The following is a 19816-nucleotide window of genomic DNA, read 5'->3' as shown; positions in this document are numbered from 1 at the left end:
TGAAACTGGTGGCTGAGTATGGTCTCCTCACTTGGCCTGGGAATCTTTGAAGAGGAAAAAACTATAATCCAGGCCAAGGTCAAAATTCTGAGAAACTTACCCTGGATGCCCAGTATCCCTGAAGTAGGGAGTTTGAAAGGAGGGCTGCTCTCCTTGGGCCCTGCTGAAACATCGTACGTAAGTCATAGTGCTGGGCCTGTGCCCTGGGGAGCCAGCTGCCTAGGTCTAGCTGCCTGGGAACCAGGCTTTGCACTGACCAGCTGCATTGCCTTTAGCAAACCACTCAATCTCTTTGTGCCTCCATTTTCTCTTTTATAAAATGGGGTTATGCTTGCTTCAGCAGCACATATACTAAAATTGGAATGATACACAGAAGATTAGCATGGCTCCTGTGCAAGGATGACATACAAATTCGTAAAATGGAGCTAATAGTAGCACCTTTCTCATAGGTCGTTATGAGGATTACACCAGATAATATGTGAAGAACTTAGCACAGTGTTCGGTATGTGGTGAGCACTAGAAGAGGACAATCCCTAAAGTGAGTGACAAGATAGATCTGGAGCCATGAAATTGGTTTCTAGAGAAGTGGCTGATCTCCCTCTGTAAGGTCTACAATTCGGAGAAGAGACAGCAGCTGGCTGGGGGTCGAGGGTGGTGGCTGGGAAATGGTCTGATGAGAGTTAGTAGTGTCATTGCTCAACCCTGACTGTGGAGCTCACATTTCCTGTTTTCAGTGTCTGCGAGCCCTGATGCTGGAGCTGCTCATGTTGGAACAGATCTTTCTTGGCCCTTGGGAGGGAATGCAGAGGCTGAGCAGCAACTCAGTCTGGGCTAGGTCCCTTAACTTCACATTATGCCTTTTCTTTCGTAGCAAGTTTCAGATTCCTCAAAACACACCAGAGTAGTCCTGGGGTAGAAGTTGAGAGGGGGTTCCCATTCAATTCTACAAGAATTTACATGGTTTTGTAATAATAGCTTCTGTTTTTGTGCCTTTATTAGGTGTCAGGATTATGCTAAGAGACTTATGAACTCATGAATCTTTATAACAATCGTGGGAAGTAGATATTATTTCTTTTTACAGCTGAGGAAACTGAGGCACAGAGAGGTAAAGAGTCTTTCCCAAGTCACACAGCTAGTGTTAGAGCCAGAATTCTAGCCCAGGATACCTGACAAGAAAATCCATGCTCTGAAACCACTGCATCATACTGAATAAGACAATATGCTAGAATATGGGATTGAAAGCTGAATACTCTGGGTCCTTGCTCTCCAGGGGCCCATGATCTAGGGAGCCTCTGAACAGAAAGCTCAGGAGACTTTGCACCACCAACTGCCACTCAGAAAATTGTTCATGCAGAGAATACATGCTGACCATATCTTGAATTTACTGGGCCCTTCACATAATCAGGCCAATTGTCCCCAAAAGATATTTACTCAGGGGTGCTTATCAGAAACACCTGAGGAGCTTTTCTAAAACCATGAGCCCTGGTACCAGCCCAAACCTGAATCACAATTTCTATGGGTGGAGCTTAGGCATTTAGATATTTTTGAAAGGTTCTCAGGTGACTTGGTTAAGAAACACTGCCAAAACCCATTAACTTAGCTTGGAAACTCCAATATTTTGGCATTTAACTGTATCTCCCGGCCTGCCTTCTACACCCTTCTTCAGAAGCTGATGTTTGGTTCAAACTACATGGTCACCTCCACTAGGAGATCACCCAACTGCAGATTCTGAGTTGCCTGACATTAGGGATAGCAATGGCTGGTCATGAGCTCCATTAACGAATCGAGCAAACTCAGCACCAACATCACACACAGATAATGGCAAATTATGTTTTCCTCTCTCTGAATACCACAGATTCAAAGATGAGCTGGGTTTTGGATCAGAAATTACCACTCACGCAGGTGTTCTTCTTGATTGAGGTCAGCCCAAGGATTGTTGGGGGCAGAGTGAAAACTAATTCTAAAGAGGTACATCTTATACCATGTATAGTGGTATAAGATGTGTACTGCACCAAAGCATGAGGCTAAGGAGGGAATTGGGAGTCGACACCCAGCCCGCATACCACTTACCAAGCCATGAGCCCCTGGCTTGCGGCACCTTTTTGCACCTTATGTGGTACGAAGGGCCTGACCTAGAACTCTCCTAGCTTCTACTTCCCAAAGCCCTATGAAGTCCAGAGATGCAGCCCCACAAGAAACAAACATGGTGTGTGCCACCATGTTTATTTTCTACTTTTTATGCTTCCTAACTCATACAAGTAAAGAAGGAACAAAGTCTTCAGAAAAATCACATTTTATTAATCATCTTTATTCAAAATTACAAAAATAGATATAAATAAAAATAGCAGACTTATTAAATATTCAGTGTACAGAAGGGGTCCTCACCCCACTCAGTGAGGATTGGAGGAACTTGGCTGGAACATTAGAAGGGATAACTGGCCAAGAAAGGGACATCTAAGTGAAAGTGAAACAAATTTTAATGCTGGTCATGGGCCATGCCCCGGAATGACACATTCACAGGCATCATCACATGGGAGACCCAAGAGGCCCACATATGACCTCTCCTGACAGACCATTCTATGTGGCACCACAGTTCATACAGTTTAGGGAAATATCTAGACTTACAGTCAGACACAGGAACACAAGTTCTTACTTACTCACAGTGACTACTCACAGCCTGTGCACAAATGTGCAAACATATACATGTATATATAATAGCTCTTAATACATTCATGGAATGTCAGAGCTCTTCCCTCAAGTTATTAGTGTCCCTACTCCCCAAACCACTGTTCCCACATTGGCCAAGCTCCCACAAGAGACCTCAGTTCTGTTACACTTCCTAATTGGGAAATGAATCATTTCCCAACAACAGGCCTCATGAATGCCCACTGTTGGGGGAGCTGGCTCTCCTTCCACCCATGTACAGGAGATGCCATTTTTATCTCCAGGAGGCTTTAGTCCAGAATAAGACAAACTATTGGTCCATACCATCCTGAGTCAGGACCATCTCTCCATCCTGGCCAGAGGGGATCTGGGCGCCCAGCACCCAGGCCTGTATCTGAGGGTAAAGCTATTGTCGCTCACCCTGGCGGGCAGCACAAGCAAAACCGTCTCTGCAGAGCCTATCTTCCTCAGTCTCTTTCATATACATAGGTGGTGCTAATGGCCCTACCGTGAAAATGACTGGTCAGCGTGGGAGGTGCCCTCTCCTCCCCTGGCCCCCAGGAACCCTCAGAGAGTTAGGCCATTCCCTTCCCCAACGTGGGTGTGGATCCAGGTCAGGAAGTGTGAGACCCTCGTGTAGACTCCTGGCTTGTCCTTCATGGCACATCCACGGCCCCAGCTCACAATCCCAGTCAAAGTCAGGCGGCCATGGATGGAGCAGACCAGGGGTCCCCCCGAGTCTCCCTGTTAAGCCAAAGACACAAAAGGTGAGCCCGACAAGAAGTGAGAAGGGGGCTATCTGATCCTACCACCCAATCGAGTTTAAAATCCTCTGCTTGGCTTTCAAAGCCCTGTTATCTGCCACTAACTATTCCACTTACATTTTCAGACCCTACTTCTCCTCCCATCCTGGAATATGCCGTGCTCTTTCTCATTTTTGTATCTTTCAACTGAAATGCTTTCCTTTCTTCCCTCTGCCTCCTCAAATCCCTACTGAGTCACATTCTCTTCAAAGCCTCCCCTCCATGATCATCTAGTTGTCACTCACCTCCCTCTCCTATACAGCTGATCATTCATAATTCGCACCACACCCTGAGCACTGAGTTGTATTATTTTCTATTGTTTCTTCTTAGTCCCCCTCTCTCCCCCAGTCTGGAGTGCCTAGCACAGACATAGGCTCATGTCTAATGTTTGGCAAAGACTTAATGATTGGTTTAAACTTTCTAAAACTTGAGCTTCTGATTCTGGCTTCTTGGGGCTTTGGCTGGAGAGAGACTCCCCAAAGTGGCAGAAACATGCTCAAGAGCCCTAAGGAGATTTGAGATTAATGGAAAGAGATGCTTAGAACTCTTACCTGGCAGGAATCTGTTTTCCACTGTGGGTCAGCAGCACACAGCATTTGGGTGGTGACTTCAGAGCCATAGTAGTGGGGCTGCTGACAATCCTGGTGAGAAACCAGCTTCACGACAGTCATTTTCAGTTGCTCTGGATAGAGATAGTCAGCTAGATGGAAGAAACGTGGAGGAATTTACATTAAGATATGTCTGTCCAGCTTTTCCAATGGGACTACCAGGAAGAGAAACAAAAAGTATTCCTACCGGGGAAAGCCCATATTCCTTTTCCACCTAAATCTGAGTTTTTACCCCACCCATAGTCCCTCACTCCCCATCTGTTTACCTTTATGGCCCATCATTCCCTAAACAATGCTCCCCACTCCATCCCTGGACCCATCTGCTGCCTCCACAATGCTCCCTTGATCAAGCTGAGCTCACTTCCAGGTTACAGCCCTCCCCCAGGACACTCTCAGCCATCCCCGAAGGTCACTTACTGGAATTCTCTTTTCCAAAACCAGTGATCTCACAGCTTGCGCCAGGACGAGCATTGTCATTCTTTGGGGGGAGGCAGATCGTCTGTATGGACCGGGATGGCTGTGCACACTGGCCTGAGTTGGAACTGATCTTCAGCAAGGCTGGGGGAGGGGGAAGAGGTCAGGGGATAAAGATCATCACCTGGTCAGGTGGTCACCATCTCTCCCCCTCCAAATGCTGAGAGACAGCTGCCTATCCCTAGGTCAGTTAGGGTCAGTAGTCATCCTGGGAGGTCTTCTGGTAGGATGTCATCTGAAACAAGCCTCCCCTGTCCTATGCCTCAAGGGTTTTGTTCCAGTTGCTGACAAAGGCTTGGACAGCCAGGGCTACTGCATACAGCTGTACTTTTTTTTTTTTTTCCTGCAAGAAGCCCTGGCTGAGGTAGCTAGGCTAAAATCTAGTCCAATGCGCTCTCTAAGTTCTATATCCTGGGACAGAGTCTACATCCAACAAAGGAAGGAGCATTTCAACCCAAGCCATTTGCCCCATAGGGCCAATGCCACCCTGAGGAGGCTACCGGTTTGAAAATACAGGGACTCTACAGAGGAGCACCAGACTCCTCATGTATGTCACTCCAAACCCTTCCCCACCTCTCCTTTTGTTGTGTAGTGTCATCAAGTTCCCCTACAATCTCAACCTCCCACTTGAGTTTCTTCTTGAACCCTTCTTCCTCCAGCCAGCATCATGATGGCAGATGAGAGTTTCCCACTCACCAATATCATTGTGGTGAGCAAGTGTGTCAGCGCTATAGTCCTCATGCAAGATGAGCTTTTCCACCTCAAACTTCATCTCTCCAGGTGTATTGGAGTTAAGCCTTGACCGACCCAGGTAGACAATGTAGTCCTCTTTCTTTTGGTAATTACTGTGGGAAGGTAATTACTGTCAGACAGTCTGATCTCATGAGATCCTGTTACTTCCCCTTCTCCACCACAGTGACCTCAGAGCATGACTTGTCCCCAAGGCCATGGACCACATGGAGAGGGGCTGAGGGGGTGGAATTAAAGTGGAATCCTTTGCTAGGTAGGAGAAAGGGATGTGTTTGGGGTAGGGCAGGAGGGTCAGGGAGAAGAGACAGAGGAACGTACATGAAGCAATGCGTGGCACTGACCACCCAGCAAGGACTGATGAGGCTGCCACCGCACACATAGGTGACAGATCCTCCGCGGTGCTTCCTATAGATGGCTGCAAACCAAGGCTGTTCCTCAATGGTGGTAAATTCTCCTCCAATAATCTTAAAGCGGGGCCTCAGAGCCTTCTGGCCACACTGAAACTCTGCTTTTCCAGGAGGAGGAAAGAGTTTTTTTCCTGGAGGAGAAAGAGAGGGATGTTGTAGGGTGGCAGGTAGGATAAAGTATCCCTTCTCTTTTTCTCTGACCTCCCAGTTTTGGGGGACCAGACAGGCCTCCTTTCTCATCCTTTCTGTGATGGAATAAAAGGACATATGAGTTTGTCCCCTTCTACCCACCATCATACACAGGTCAGTGACACTCACCAAAGGAGCAGTCGTTCACCATGCACTCTTGGACAAGCTGTTTAAAGCCAACCTGCACATAGCACCAGGGCTTTCTCTGGTTGTCTGGGTTCCTGGCAACATAGAGGGGAGGGGCTGTTATTTCAACACTAAATGCATTTCTTGCATCCTCTCCCACCAAGGCAGACTCAACCAGAGGCCTTGCTTTTCTTGTGCTATGGTCAGCACTCTGGAAGTAGAAGAGAATGGCAATAAGGGCTTCTATGAAGCCATGGGAAGGTCCTTGCTGCCCCCACCTCACCTGCAGTAATTGTGTTTCCCCAGGCCCAGCTGAAGAGCATCAGGTCTTTGGGCGTGGTACGTTTTCAGAAGGACGTTGGCAGAGTTCCAGGCCAGGCAGGGCCGGCCCATGAAGTCGGTGTTGGCCTTCCCTCGGTAAGAGTGACCATTCCCCTGATAGCAGGTTTTCGATGTATCTGTGGAAGAGTGTGAAGATGAGAGAATATTAGAATGAGAAGAAAGTTCAGACAAGTATTTTAGAGATCTTGCCAGACCTCATATGACTTCAGGCCTGGCAGAAGACACTAGAAAGGGTCTCCTTCCATCCCACCACACATTCGTGCAGCCACAGCTTCACGAGACAATGTGTGTGTTTATGTTTGATTGTGTGCATCACATGGGGATGAAGATGTCCCTCACTCTACTTTTAATTCTTCATTCCTACATGCCCTTGCATCCCACTTTTCTCTCCCTGCCCCCAAATTTCTGGTGTGCCCCCCTCCTAGTTAGAGTAGGATCCCCGTACCTATTTCACAGTGCTCCCCTTGGAATTTCTTTGGGCAATTGCATCGCTGAATGTTGGAGAAGTACTTGTAGGACACACATGTTCCTCCATTCAGACAGCCACAGTTCTCTGAAAAGCACAAGGTGGGGGAGGGGTAAGCAAGGGCCATGGGAGGAGGCAAGGGGGGAGCAGGCACAGGGAAGGGCTGCCTCCTGAGGCTTTTACAAGATGTCTGTGCAGCCAGATATTGTGCAAGGGGTGAATACTCACTTGCACCAGACACTCGATGAAAGTCATGGCTTCCCTGGAAAAGACAAGAGGAGAGGGAAAATTCATCAAAGGTCCCATGCTCCTGGGACTCCAGGGTGAGGATAAACTGGCCCCAATCCCAAAACTCATCCTTTACTTCAGCTCCCTTTCTCTTCATCATGTTCATATCTAACTAGCCCGCAAACGGAAGATCATAGGTTTCCAGCAAGGAGAAATAGCTTGACTCAAGCAAGCTTTACATACCAGGTGCCAGCAGGCTGGGCCAGTCCCAGGGGCTTCTTCCTCCCCTGCCGCAAGTGTGAACTCCCTTGGTTCTCAAAGTCCCACTGCCACACCTGCCCTATTTCCCTGGAGAGTCTAGCCCTGCTATTGATGGAATCCAAGACTCCAGCTCTCTATGCAGTCCCTTTCTTCCCCTGGCGCTGTTCAGGGGTCTTGCAAACCCCTTCCCGCCACCATAAATCAAAACGGAGAAGACACTCACTTTGGAATTGCTCACGACCAGGGCACAAAGGAGCAGGCACACCAGCAGGACTCTCATGGTGGCGAGGCTGGAGCTCTAGACAGCGGCCCTGCAAGGGAAAGAGAAGTCAGGGGAAGAAGCGGCGGAGCAAGAAGGCGGGCCGAGTGGGTTACTGCAGTTCAGGGCAGCAGCCCCCAGGTCACCTGCGAGTCGAGCCCGCCGTCGTCTCTCCTCTCTGGGGCTTAGGGGTCGTGGCACAGCTTGGACCCGCACCCGCAGCGGGACGCATGGGTACGCAGAGCCGCGACTCGGGGCGCAGCGGCCGTACAGTCGGGGCACCAGAGTCGGGGGAAGGGAAGCCCGCAAGAGTGGGAACCGCTGCGCATCCGCCCTGCGCTCTTAGGGCTGCCTGCACTCACCGGCGGCTGCGGCGGGAGGGGCGCGGGGCCGGCGCGGCGGGGACAGGTTGACACGCTGACTCTCGGAAGGGGTCTGGGGCTGCAGTCTCTGCGCTGTGCGGCTTGCCCGCGGCACCGGCTGTATATTAAGACCCGCCTACGCCCTGGCCCCGCCCCGGCCCGGGATCGCCCGGTCCACTCCCTTTCCCTCCCCTTCTCTGGAGCTCTCAGCGACCGGACCCGGCGTGCTTCCTCAACTAAGACTAAGAATGTGGAGCCGCGCAGTACCCAGCGAAGGGGACAAACGAAATCTGAACTGAGAGATAGAGAGGCATCTAAATTCCCCGCCCCTCCTCCCATTCGCCTGGCCTGGGCCCGCTCCAGTGCAGCCCACCCACTACCCACCCAATTGCAGAGTGGAGAGGCGCTGGGGCGACTCTCTCCGAGGTCCAGCTCTGATGCCTCCCCCTCAGATGCCCCAAATCGGCTCTTCCCCAATCTTTCAAGCCTCGGCCCCCGACTGCCTAGGAGAGTGAATGAGAAGCCTGGGTATAGAGTCACAGTCCGCAGCTCATATAGCTGTGAAATCTTTTTCTCAAGGTGAAAATGCACATGACACACGCTCGTTGAAAATACAGACAAAAAATCTGCTAACGGGGCCTGCTTCTATCAAATGCCGGCTCCCCAAATATCATCAACACAACCAGTGGATAAGACAAAACTGAGATAATTTGCTTACCGCGGTAAACGAGTTTGGTAGTGTATGCAGAAGGGGGAAAGGAGAAGTCGGATTTTATCAAGGGCTTGATAAAGATTAGAAAGGGTCGTGATACAATCTTGTAGTACTGTGAGAACAAAGTCTTAGGGCACAAACTTTTGATGCTTTTTATTGAGGCGTTGATAGGTCTTTCAGAAAGTTCCTGTAATGAACGATCCATTTATTTGCCTGGGTTAGAGTACAGTTAGTTAATAAAGACAAAGTAATAGTAAAGCCTTATTAATGTAGGCAGACGGTAAGCTGTGGAGGAGTAGGAAGTTCTGTTTTCACCTCTGAGGAGAGCAATTGGGGATCTGGAGGACAAGAATTTACACTGTTTAAATTTTAAAAACACACTTTTGTATCATCCACTCCAAAAAGATAATTACAGATTTTTAAATGTATGTGTATTTAGTGTTCTACTTCAGCACAGGGTCTTGTTTCTAATAAGACAGGTCTCCAGAAAGACAGATCATATGTAAAGGACTCAACCTGCTCTTCCTGCCTGATAATGAATGCACAGTTGTATACACACACATATGTACGCACACGTCCCTCAGGCATAGCTGAAAAAACACAGCAGGAACTCTGAGGTTCAGTCACCCCCATCCATTCCCCCTAGTGCTGGGAACCAGGACTTGGGGTCACTTAGATTCCACTCAGCAAGACTCTCCCCCTTGACGGGAAGGGAAGGGGCCGAGTCCTTGTAACTTACTAGGGGTCCAAGGCCAGGTGCAAGGCTTGAGCTCTCTCACTGCCTAGGCCTACAGCATTTTGCTGCCTAGGAAACCTGGCCCTTGTGTCTGGGTCTATTTGAGAGGGCCAGGAGGAGGGCAGGGAGAGTGCCAGGAGGGTAGAAAAGAGGAGAGCCTCTTTGCTCTGTTCTAGCCAGAGGTCTCAGGATACCAGCCTCTACCTGGAGAAAGTGCAAGTTAACCATCCAGCTTTGAGGAGGCAGGTGACCCATTGTCCTCCAAGAGTTTATGTCTGGCTGAGCTGCCAGCCTCCCAGAGGATGGACTGAGTCAGAGGTGCTATAAGTCTCAGAGCCTGCCTAGAATGTTTTGTTTGGATTTAGAACTCATTAATTGTAAATAAACGTGATCAAAATGTAAACAGAGATGTTGCAGCCTGAGGACTTACCCCGAAACTCCTAGGTTATCAGGAAATTCCCGGCAGTCTTTCGTGATTCACAGAGCTCCCCCTAGCAGCTCTCATGACTCCAGATTACTTGGCTGGAGGCCGTCATGCTGATTTTCAAGAGCAGGATGACTTCATTTCCTCCCCAACAAAGAGGCTTGGAGACCGTTATGCAGCATGACACCCTTCTTCCCCCTCCTTCCCACTGAGGCCTCTTCACCTGGTTGAACAATCCTAGAGCCTCCAACTCTTCACAGAACTTCCCTTCCACTCTAATCTTTCTCACTATCTGAAATCTCTGTGTCCATCTTTTGGTGCACAGTCTGTGCTAGTCTTTCAGTTATTTGAGGACAGAGACTACATCTTAAATATCTTTGTCCCTCCCCCAGCACTTGTGCATCTCTAGTTCACATAAGTGCTGTATCACGAACGAAACAGTGAACAAATGGGAACAGAGAGCTTTGGAGCACCCTGAAAGTTTCCCTCCTCTGTCTTTTTTTTTTTTTCTTGCCATAAAAATAGTACTAGCATTGTTTCTGTCATTTGCTAAAAAAATTAAAAAACAAAAACACTTCGATACAAATCATTCCCTTTTAAACTCACAGCTGCCTTATTATGTAGCTGGGATCCTTATTCCCATTTTGCAGATGAGGAAAATGAGTTGGAGAGAAGATTCATAGTTGATGCATGGCAAAGCCAGCATAAGAACCCATGTTTTCTGATCCTTGCTCCTGTGTTCTAGACCTCACTGCCTCTATAAGAGCGGGGTACAAGACAGAATGCTGTGAAGAGAAGAGCAAGGTGATATAAGATGTTGAAGTTCAGGGGAGCCCTCTGCTGGCTTTGGAGATCTCCTTCCAGAAATTTTTGTCAACCTATGAGCTCCTGGAAAGCCTTGCTGTATATGAGTTAGTTGCTTGCCTAAGTTCCAGAAACTAACTCGGTGGCCTAGACTATCTGAAGTTTCTATCAAGAGTGAGAGAATAAGGAACTAAATATATGTGATTTCATTCTATTCCTTACTCCCAGAGTAAAGCCACCAGCCCCCTGCCTCTGTGTCTAGATCTCCTAAGTCAGATGCGGCAACAGAGACTAATGGAGACCATAATAACAGAGACTATAATAACAGAGACTATAATAACAGGCAGATACCAGGTGTGCAAGGAGAACCAGGATGTCAGAACTTGGTCCTGAGACCACGTCCAGGAAACTGGGCCCCAGAAAGGCTATTTTCTGACCAGCACGACTCAAAAGGAAGTTCACGTCCAGTCACAGGATGTATTCCTGGGTTGCCATACCAAGACCGTTCAGCATGATACTACAGAGAGCACACAGGACCTAGCTTCGGGTCTGTCACATCTAAGTTGAATGAGCTTAGGCAAGATACTTACTCTCTTGATCTCAGTTCCCCATCTGCAAGATGAGGCAAAGCCTGCCTTGCCTGTGCCTCACTTTGCAGATTGAATGAGATCATGCTTCTGAAAGCATTCCTTCATTCCTTTATTCATTCAATATTTATCATGGGCCTACTATGTGCCAGGCACAGTTCTAGATGCTAGAGATAGAAGGACGAACTTCATAAACTATAATTCCTACCTAAAATGCCTGCCTTGCCTTCCTTACTGTGGCTGTACTGGCCCAGAAGACCAGGGCATTCTCTGGAATCCACCCCAGGATTCTAGTTAAGCAGGGATGCTATGTCCTTAGCAAACAGTTCCCAGCAACTGGCCAGCTGCATGTGCTGTTCACTCCCCCCCACCACACACACTCGACTCCTACTCTCTCCCTCCCTCTCCTCTCCCTTGTCTGTGGCCAGCAGCTCTTCTCTTTCCCTCCTCCACCTGGGGCAGGCAGACTCCTCTGTAGTTCCGAAAAGGAGGCACTGAATGCTTCTTTAAGCCTGAGGACTCCTCCTGCATGTTTAGTGCTGAGGGAGAAGATGCTGTTGTCACAGCAGGCACTGAAAGCCATATCTTGGGCCTGTAACATGATAGGGAGCTGCTGGAGCTGCTAGGCCCCCAGTGGCCTGTGGAAAGAGTGGGGCGGGGGAAGCCACATACTTGCTTCCTTACTCATGGAAAGCAAAGAGCCCAGGGGCTGCATCCTGAGGTTATACTCTGTCGTCAGTAGCAGTGTGAACAGAGGGGCCAAGTTGGTCCCTACAGCTTTAACCATGCTCCCCACCCCCCATCCATTCTCTCCCTTTCCTGCCTTACCATCTCTGGCCCAGTTCCTAACCCCACCCAGGCTAGTCAGCTCAGACCTCTGCATGAACATTTTAAGCTTGGCCAAATTTTTCTTTGTTCCTAGCCTAAACTCAGTTACTTACTAAGTCAGGAACTTATTACATGAAAGAAGTGTTGGTCACAGCTTTCTAGACCTGCTGGATTCTGAGTCCTCTACTAGGAACCAAAGCTAAGACCAGACCCTAGAACCTCTGCTAGAGCCCAGGTTACCATATTGGATGACAATGGCTGTTTAACTGGAAGCTGAAGGGGATACCCCGAACAAAAGGCTGGAATGAGAGACCAGAAATTAATGGGTTTGCTGAAAACTACCAAGAAATCAAGGACATTTAAAGAAATACGATCAATCAAGAGCTAGTAGTTTCAAAAATTTCTTCAGAAGAAAACTAACATAACATTCATAGCCAATATGATGTTATTTCATGAGCTCATGGCTCTCCCAAGCTGGATTCTGTTTGCTTCCCTGTCTTTAAAGCAAGTGCAAGCACTTCCTTTTCCATTACACAGAGAGGAAAATAGAGGGCTAATAAAGGGAAGTGAATCATCTGAGTTCATTCACTGAAAATGATGAGATTCAGAATTCACCGATTTTGAGGAACCTCATGACACATTTCCACCCTCTCTCCTCCTATTCTGAATCCTCACTCCTCCCTTCCTGACCACCCTCAATCCCCACCCTCAGTCTCTTTGTCTTCCTACTTCCTACTCACCTGCAGAAGGTACTTCCTTTCTCCAAGCGGAGATTGATAGCAGTGTGATGAAGCCCTAGGGAGAGGTCAGTCTCCTTTTCAAAGGCAGCCTAGGATGAAATGGATGGAAGTCTGTAGGAATAGGGAACAGGGACACAGCAGGGAGCCCCTGAGATAGGTATATATGCAGAGTGAGTGGGAGGAACAATATGTAGGTAATCTAACAAGGAGGGTCCTGTTTACTTTGAGAACAGTGGTGGTGGGAAGTTTGACAGGAATTAAAGTAGAGGAAGTCTGTTCTTCCCAACGGGATATTATAATCTATCCTTTGTTAAATTAAAGATAGATAATAATAGCCAACTTCTGTTTGCTTTACATTCATTTTCTTTTTCAATCTTATCAACAAACTTAAGGAAGGTATTATTAATATCGTCATTTTACGGATGAGAAAACAGATGCTCACAGAATTTTAGCAGTTTGCCCAAGGGCACACTGTAGGTAAATGACAGAGTTAGGAATCAACGAGGTCTAATTGATTCCAGGGTTTGGAGAACTGTCTCTGAGGCAGTATTGCATTCAGTCAGGAAGATGGGGGTGCTTGTCCTTATACCTGGGAATCATCCTACTTCTAATCCATGGTGCCATCCCACGGTAACCCCAAGTTATGTCTGTGTTAGTTCTTGCCTACCCTGCTCAAGCCAGACTTTGAAAAAAATGTTCTGTCTGCTGGGTCTAGTCAGAGAAGTTGTCTTCTGGTTATACTTTTATTATTTCTGTGGATCCTTCAAATCATCGATGGCCAGTCTTCCTTTTTCACAACCATTATTCACCCATATTTATATGATTAGGATACCCTAGGGCTCTTCTGTGGGAAAATAACAATAGTGTTCATTTGTTGAGCGTGCATTTTATTTGGTAGGCATTGGTAACAGTCCTGTATGCATTATCTCATTTAACCCTCAATGAGGGAGGTAAAATATCATCTCCCTTTATGAGTAAGAAAATCAGGACTCTGAGAGGTTAAGGTCACACAATCAAGCCAATACACAGTAGGTCACACCCAAGTTTCTGACCCCAAACCCTGGGCTGATAATCACTATAATAGTGTTTTCCCTTTACCCGCTCCTAATGGGGAGTGGGGAGAAGTACCCTGTTGATTAGGTCCCAGAATCTGTTCCAGTAAGTACTCATGAATGTTATTTTTTTCCAGCCTTGTCTGATGATAAGAATCACCTAGTTTGAAAGTTTAAAAAATATAGAATTTCAAATTACTTCCTTGGAAATTCTGATTCATTAGGTCCAGGATGGGACCTAGGAATCTGGTCCTTTAGATGCATCTCAGAGGATTCTTACCACCAAACAAGTTTGGGGGAAATGTCAGCTAATGCATATCTAGAGTGTATTGGTTTATTTTTTCACCTGGGAATGCCCGATGAAATTATAAACTTTCTATTCACTGAAGATGGGGCTTCTACTCCAACCCCATCTTTGGGATAGGGGCCAGAGGAGAACATAGAGGTGGGAAAAGTCCAGGACTGGAAGGCCAACTTTTGGGCAGAGTTTCCCAGACAGGGATGAATCAGGGAGGGGATGTACACCTGAGAGCCTTGTGCCAAGCCAGCCACCCCGAGGCGACTTTTCTAAAGACTCTGTTCTCCGAATTAATTGCTTCAACACTTTTGGAGTTGTTCCTTTTTTAGATCCTAGTGATAGTTTCATTTTTAAAATGCCAAACGGATGGCTAATAGAGGGAATTTTACATAAAGAGACTAAAAGAGCTTAGAGAATCAGATAACCCTCAAAGTTAGGGCAGTGAACAAGGAATTGGCTTCTCAAGACCACAAATTGGGAGAAGCTGAGTAGAGATGAGAACAAAGAAGAATTTAGAATACCTGTACTTATTAGTACCTTTCTACCTGGGATACTTCCTCACAGTTCCTGCACTGGCCTCCTTCTGAGCTTCAAAAAACTCTTCTCAAGCTTCTTAATTTTTTCCCTAGGATCTTCTGGTTCCACCTGAATAGATCTGGGTTTCCAGAGCATTTCCCCTTTGCAGGGAGGATGAGAACTACCCCCCAACAATAAGGAACCCAGCAGCCTGTGGTGTGACGACATTTGCATTTCTTGTCAAGTAGAAAGCAGCAGTGACATTCTCCCCATGCAGATTCTATGCTCCATGGCATAGTGTCCTAAGATTTATTGATTCTGTATCATGGCATTCAGCCTCTTCCATTTGTAAAGAAAATTCTACCCCAAATTCTAAAAATAAAAGAATTGAACTCAACACAAACTGTTAATTTAGTCAATCAAACTAAAAATTACTTTCAAATACCTAAGGCATACCTAGCTAGGCTCGAAGGGCACACAAAACAGACACGATCTCTGCCCAGAAGAAGTTTAAAATCTGGTAAGAAAGACAAAAAAAAAAAAAATGGACACGAAACAATTAAAAAGCCATTAAGTAGGATGGCTACTATAAAAAATGAACAAACAAACAAACAAACAAACAAACAGAAAATAACAAGTGTTGGCAAGGATGTGGAGAAACTGGAACCCTCATGCACTGTTGGTGGAAATGTAAAATAGTTCAAACTGCTATGGAAAACAGTACGGCAGTTCCTTAAAATTAAACATAGAACTATCAAATGACCCAGCAATCCCACTTCTGGGTACATATTCAAAAGAATCGAAAGTAGGGTCTTGATGAAATATTTGCACACTCCTGTTATAGCAGCATTATTCACAATAGCCAAGAGAAAGCAACCCAAGTTCCATTGACAGATGACTAGATAAGCCAAATGTGGTCTATACATACAATGAAAAATTATTCTGTCTTAAAAAAGAAGGAAATCTTGTCACATGCTACAACGTGGGTGAACCTCAAGGACATCGTGCTAAATGAAATAAGCCAGGCACGAAAAGACAAATACTGTATGATTCCATGTATACCTTCATCTAGAGAGGTATCCAAAGTACAGTAGTCCCCCTGTTATCCACAGTTTTGCTTTCTGCAGTTTTGGTTACCTGGGGTCAAACATGGTCCAAAAATATTAAATGGAAAATTCCTGAAATAAACAATTCATAAGATGCAAGTTCTATGCCCTTCCAAGTAGCATGATGAAATCTCAGGCAGTCCCACTCTGTGCCCCCTGGGTCGGGAATCATCTCTTTGTCTCCATGCTGCATTAATGCTACCCTCCATTAGTCACTTAGTAGCCATCTTGGTTATCAGATTGATTATCAAAGTATCACAGTGCTTACGTTCAAGCAACCCTTATCATCAGGTTTGTGGCAGCCTAACCCTATATCACAACGCCTATGTCATTTACTTTGCTTCATCTCATCTTGCGGGCATTGATCATTTCACATCATCACATTTCACATCATCACGAGAAAAAGAGTGAGTAAAGCTTGGGCTGGAGGCAATGAAGAAACGAAAAACCCCTGGGGCTGGGTACATTAGTGGGGGTGAGAATTGAAATGAGAGGACACCAGAGGAGAAGTGACAATGCAAGGGAATAGATAAAGGCTCCTACGGCTGTCTTTGTTCATATTTTTTAGGGGCTTTTGTTTTTCCAAACTTTCAGGGTCATGCGTTCTGCTTTACAAAGAGCCTTAGAAAGTTCCATTAAGGGGCTGTACCATGAAATCCATATTTGAAGGCCAATAATCTCTTGGATTAGAATGGGAACACTAAGGGTAGAGAGCCCCACTGCCCAATCCCAGTAGCACCTGTCAAGTACAAAGCTCTCTGAGCATGAGCTGAGAGCTTTTTTTTGAGGAAGAGGTGACTGCCTGTGGTGAGAGCTATGGTTTTGGAGTCAGAGAATAGAGCCCCATTCTCGGTTTGGTCACTGACTCCATCTGTGATCCTGGGTGAGTCACTTCCTTCTGTCGGCCTCTTTTTTCTCTTTTGTAGAATGCAGAAGGACTTTTTTCCACCTGCTTTTGCAGAAGACAAAAGTGGCTGAAGAAAAAGAAATGTACATCAGGCACCTTTTAGCAAAGGAGTGAGGCCTAGGCTGAAGCAAAGCCCAGAATGTCTGAGGACATGGGGGCCAGGTTTGACTCGCCCTGCTCTTGACATCAGAAATCCATGGAGAGGACGTAAGTATTAAACAAGATAAACAAATGTTGCCCCCAGAGAGTCTGGGTTCTGGGAATATGAACAGGGAATCCTGACCAAAATTCCAGATCTCCAAGTTCCCCTCGAAGAGTCATGAGGTTCCTGAAGGAGGTGAATCACCACACCCAGGATCTGTCTCGGAGACCTAAACCACCAAATATGAACCTCACCAAAGGAAGGGGCTAGAGGGAGGCTTGATCCAAATAGCTTGGGGGTTGTAGCTAACATATAAACTGTTCCCCTGGGTCTCGATGAGACCAAGAAACAATTTTCCGCTAAGCTCTGGGTGCTATTCTAGTTCTGGGGTCAGTGGAGGTCAAAGCCATAAAGTTGGTCCCCATAGAGTCAGCACAGTTGTCTCTGGTCTGGAAGACTACATGGAAAAAGAAGCTCAGAAGATTGTGGACCTAAAGAAATTAAATTTGTATTCTTCCTAGAGTCTGTATTATTTCTTAGTCCAACCCTCCGTAAGCAAACGGCAGAGCAATGGCAGCAGCTCTTCAGAGCCCGGAAGGGTGACCAGAGGGTACAGGAGAAAGAAGCGTGTTGGCTGCTCACCAGCCATGGTGGTTTCTCTGTCACAGGGAAATGCAATTCTCAGAGCCAGGGAAGGCTCCTGCCCAGAGGGCGGAGCAGACTCCGCAGATCTGGAACAGCTGGGCTTGTGAAACACCGTATTCCAAAGGGATCTCACATACCACTTCATGCCTACTAGGATGGCTATCGTCAAAAATGTGGAAAATAACAAGTGTTGGTGAGGATGTGGAGAAGTTAGAACACTTGTGCCCTGCTAATGGGAATGTAAATGGTGCAGCCACTGTGGAAAATAGTTGGGCAGTTGTTCAAAAAGTTAAACATCAAATTACCATATGATTGAGCAATTCCACTCCTAGATATAGACCCCAAACAATTGAAAGCAGGGACTAAAACAGATATTGGACACCCATATTCATAGCAGCATTATTCACAATAGTCAAAAGGTAAAGCAACCCAACTGTCCGTGGACAGATGAATGGATAAACGAAATATGGCATATGCATACAACGGAATATAATTCAGCCTTAAAAAGGAATAAAAGTCTGATACATGCTCCAACACGGATGGACCTTAAAAACAATATGTTTAGTGAAATAAATCAGACACAAAATGCCATGTACTGTATGATTCCACTTATATGAGATACCTAAAATAGGCAAATTCATACAGACAGAAAGTAGAATAGAGGTTACTAGGGGTTGAGGATGGCGGGGCTATTGTTTAATGGATACAGAGTTTCTGTCTGGAATGAAGAAAAAGTTCTCGAAATGAATAACAGTGATGTTTGCATAACAATGTGAATGTACTTAATGCTACTGAACTGTACCTTTAAAAATGGTTAAAAAGTGGGTTTGGGGCCCTGGAGCGGGCGTAAGCAGAGCAACGGGGGCAGCAAGCAAGATGTAGCATGGAAATTTCCTCCTCCTCGCCCTCCTTGACCCCCTCACCCAGCGGGAGCTCACCTCTGCGGTGACCAAAAAGAAAGACAGAGTGAAGAAAGGCTATCCAGGGAGCAAGAGCCCAGAGTGGACCCGGGGGCCCCGCACCGCCATCAACGAGGTCTGCATGTGGGCTTCCATGCAGGTGCCTGTGGGGTCCAGACTCAGAGTATCCGGTGCAGGGTGCCCGTGCCACTGGAAGGAGTTTGGAGCTGAGTGCAAGTACAAGTTTGAGAACTGGGGATGTGTGATGGGGGCTCAGGCACCAACACTTGCCAAGGCACCCTGACAAAGGCATAGTAAATGCCCAGTGCCAGGAGACCTTCGCATGACTAAGCCCAGCACCCCCAAGGCCAAAGCCAAGGCTAAAACCAAGAAAGGGAAGGGAAAGGACAAGCAGCCAGGCCTGAATATCAAAGAGCCCCTGCCCCAGCCCATCCTCCTGCATGCCCAAGTTGAAACCCACCAGTGCCTTTTGTTACTCATCAGCTTTGTCAGTCATGGCCCTGCCTCCTCCTTTTCCCTCCTCCACCCCCACCTCCAAGTGCCCAAAGCGGGGAGGGACAAAGGATTCTGGGCGGCTTGAACTTTCCACCCAAAGGGATTTGATTCTAGTCCCCTTTTGTTCTTCTCCACAATGATGCCATCACTACGAAACAAATAAGTGGTCTTTTTTTTCCCAGTAAAAGCTTTTTTTAATATAAAAAGGTAGATTTTATGTTATGTGTACTTTACCACAATAAAAAATAAATTAAAAAAAAAATTTTAATGGTTAAAATGGTCCATGTTATGTTATGTATATTTTACAAAAAATAATTGCCAAAAAAGGGGAGGAATCCCATGACAAAGGGATATACCAGGCACTGAGAATAAAACTCAGAAAAAAATCAAATAAAAAAGACTCAGAAACATAGGCCATGAGAAGGTAGAAGCAAAAATATTCAGTCACGAGTCGAGACTGGGATGAGGGACTGAGTTAGAGACAAAGAAACCTATCCGTGAAGGAAAAGGTTAAAGTGTGAGAGTCAGAGATGAGACACAGAAGTCGAGACCCAAACGGAACTCTGTTAGGCAGTAGGGCTAAGTATGGAGAAGGAAATGAGAATCGCCAGGTCTGATTTTAAAAATGAGTCCTAAATCTGGGTCTTCTCTTTGGCAGGCACGTGGGTTTCTGTGTTTAACTTCCACAGTGCTTGTGGTGAATGCTTCTGGGATCTTCATCCACTTTGCAGTGGTCAGCTAGCTGTTGCCCTCTGAGTCTTTCTGTCTCCTTTTAGAACTGAGAGACACCACAGTGAGTCAGTCCTACCAAGGCTTGACTCATTTTTGACCCAGTTTTGGTAATCAAACACAATACCCTGGAATTTGGCACCACAGCTCAAAAGGTATGGTGGAAACATGGTTGCAAGACCCAGGATCCTAGCTGCTTCCTGTCACCATCACATTTCTTTGTAAAGGTTGAAGTG

General features: G+C 46.5%; 1 protein-coding gene, 1 long non-coding RNA gene, 1 other non-coding gene and 1 pseudogene across 5 annotated transcripts; 2 read left to right on the top strand and 2 right to left on the bottom strand.

Annotated features, from left to right (window-relative positions):
- Window positions 1-331: 331 nt before the first annotated feature.
- On the top strand, window positions 332-434 carry LOC120609768 (U6 spliceosomal RNA). The gene has a single exon (XR_005654831.1). It is a non-coding gene; the product is annotated as a U6 spliceosomal RNA (small nuclear RNA).
- Window positions 435-2287: 1853 nt separating this feature from the next.
- Window positions 2288-9842, bottom strand: PLAU (plasminogen activator, urokinase). 3 transcript variants are annotated; one of them, XM_039872150.1, is made up of 11 exons: window positions 9818-9842; window positions 7542-7629; window positions 7058-7091; window positions 6809-6916; window positions 6305-6479; window positions 6025-6116; window positions 5618-5837; window positions 5246-5394; window positions 4493-4633; window positions 4019-4167; window positions 2288-3408 (listed from the first exon to the last, which is right to left on the bottom strand). In XM_039872150.1, the coding sequence occupies exons 2-11, from the start codon at window positions 7596-7598 to the stop codon at window positions 3232-3234; spliced, it is 1302 nt and encodes a 433-aa protein (XP_039728084.1). In that variant the 5' UTR covers window positions 7599-7629; window positions 9818-9842; the 3' UTR covers window positions 2288-3231. The 3 variants fall into 3 exon arrangements, with proteins under 3 accessions (XP_039728084.1, XP_039728082.1, XP_039728083.1); XM_039872148.1 differs by lacking the exon at window positions 9818-9842 and adding an exon at window positions 7940-8100; XM_039872149.1 differs by lacking the exon at window positions 9818-9842 and adding an exon at window positions 7724-7928.
- A 2246-nt stretch (window positions 9843-12088) lies between these two features.
- Window positions 12089-13558, bottom strand: LOC120609552 (uncharacterized). The gene is made up of 3 exons (XR_005654794.1): window positions 13438-13558; window positions 12771-12859; window positions 12089-12329 (listed from the first exon to the last, which is right to left on the bottom strand). It is a non-coding gene; the product is annotated as an uncharacterized LOC120609552 (long non-coding RNA).
- A 4754-nt stretch (window positions 13559-18312) lies between these two features.
- Window positions 18313-18936, top strand: LOC120608959 (midkine-like; annotated as a pseudogene).
- The last annotated feature ends 880 nt before the right edge of the window (window positions 18937-19816 follow it).

This window comes from Pteropus medius, unplaced genomic scaffold (assembly GCF_902729225.1).
Source record: "Pteropus medius unplaced genomic scaffold, Ma_sr-lr_union100, whole genome shotgun sequence".
Taxonomy (NCBI): Eukaryota; Metazoa; Chordata; class Mammalia; order Chiroptera; family Pteropodidae; genus Pteropus; species Pteropus medius.
Note: the sequence above shows the minus strand (reverse complement) of the source record. Positions and strands in the feature narration are given on the sequence as shown.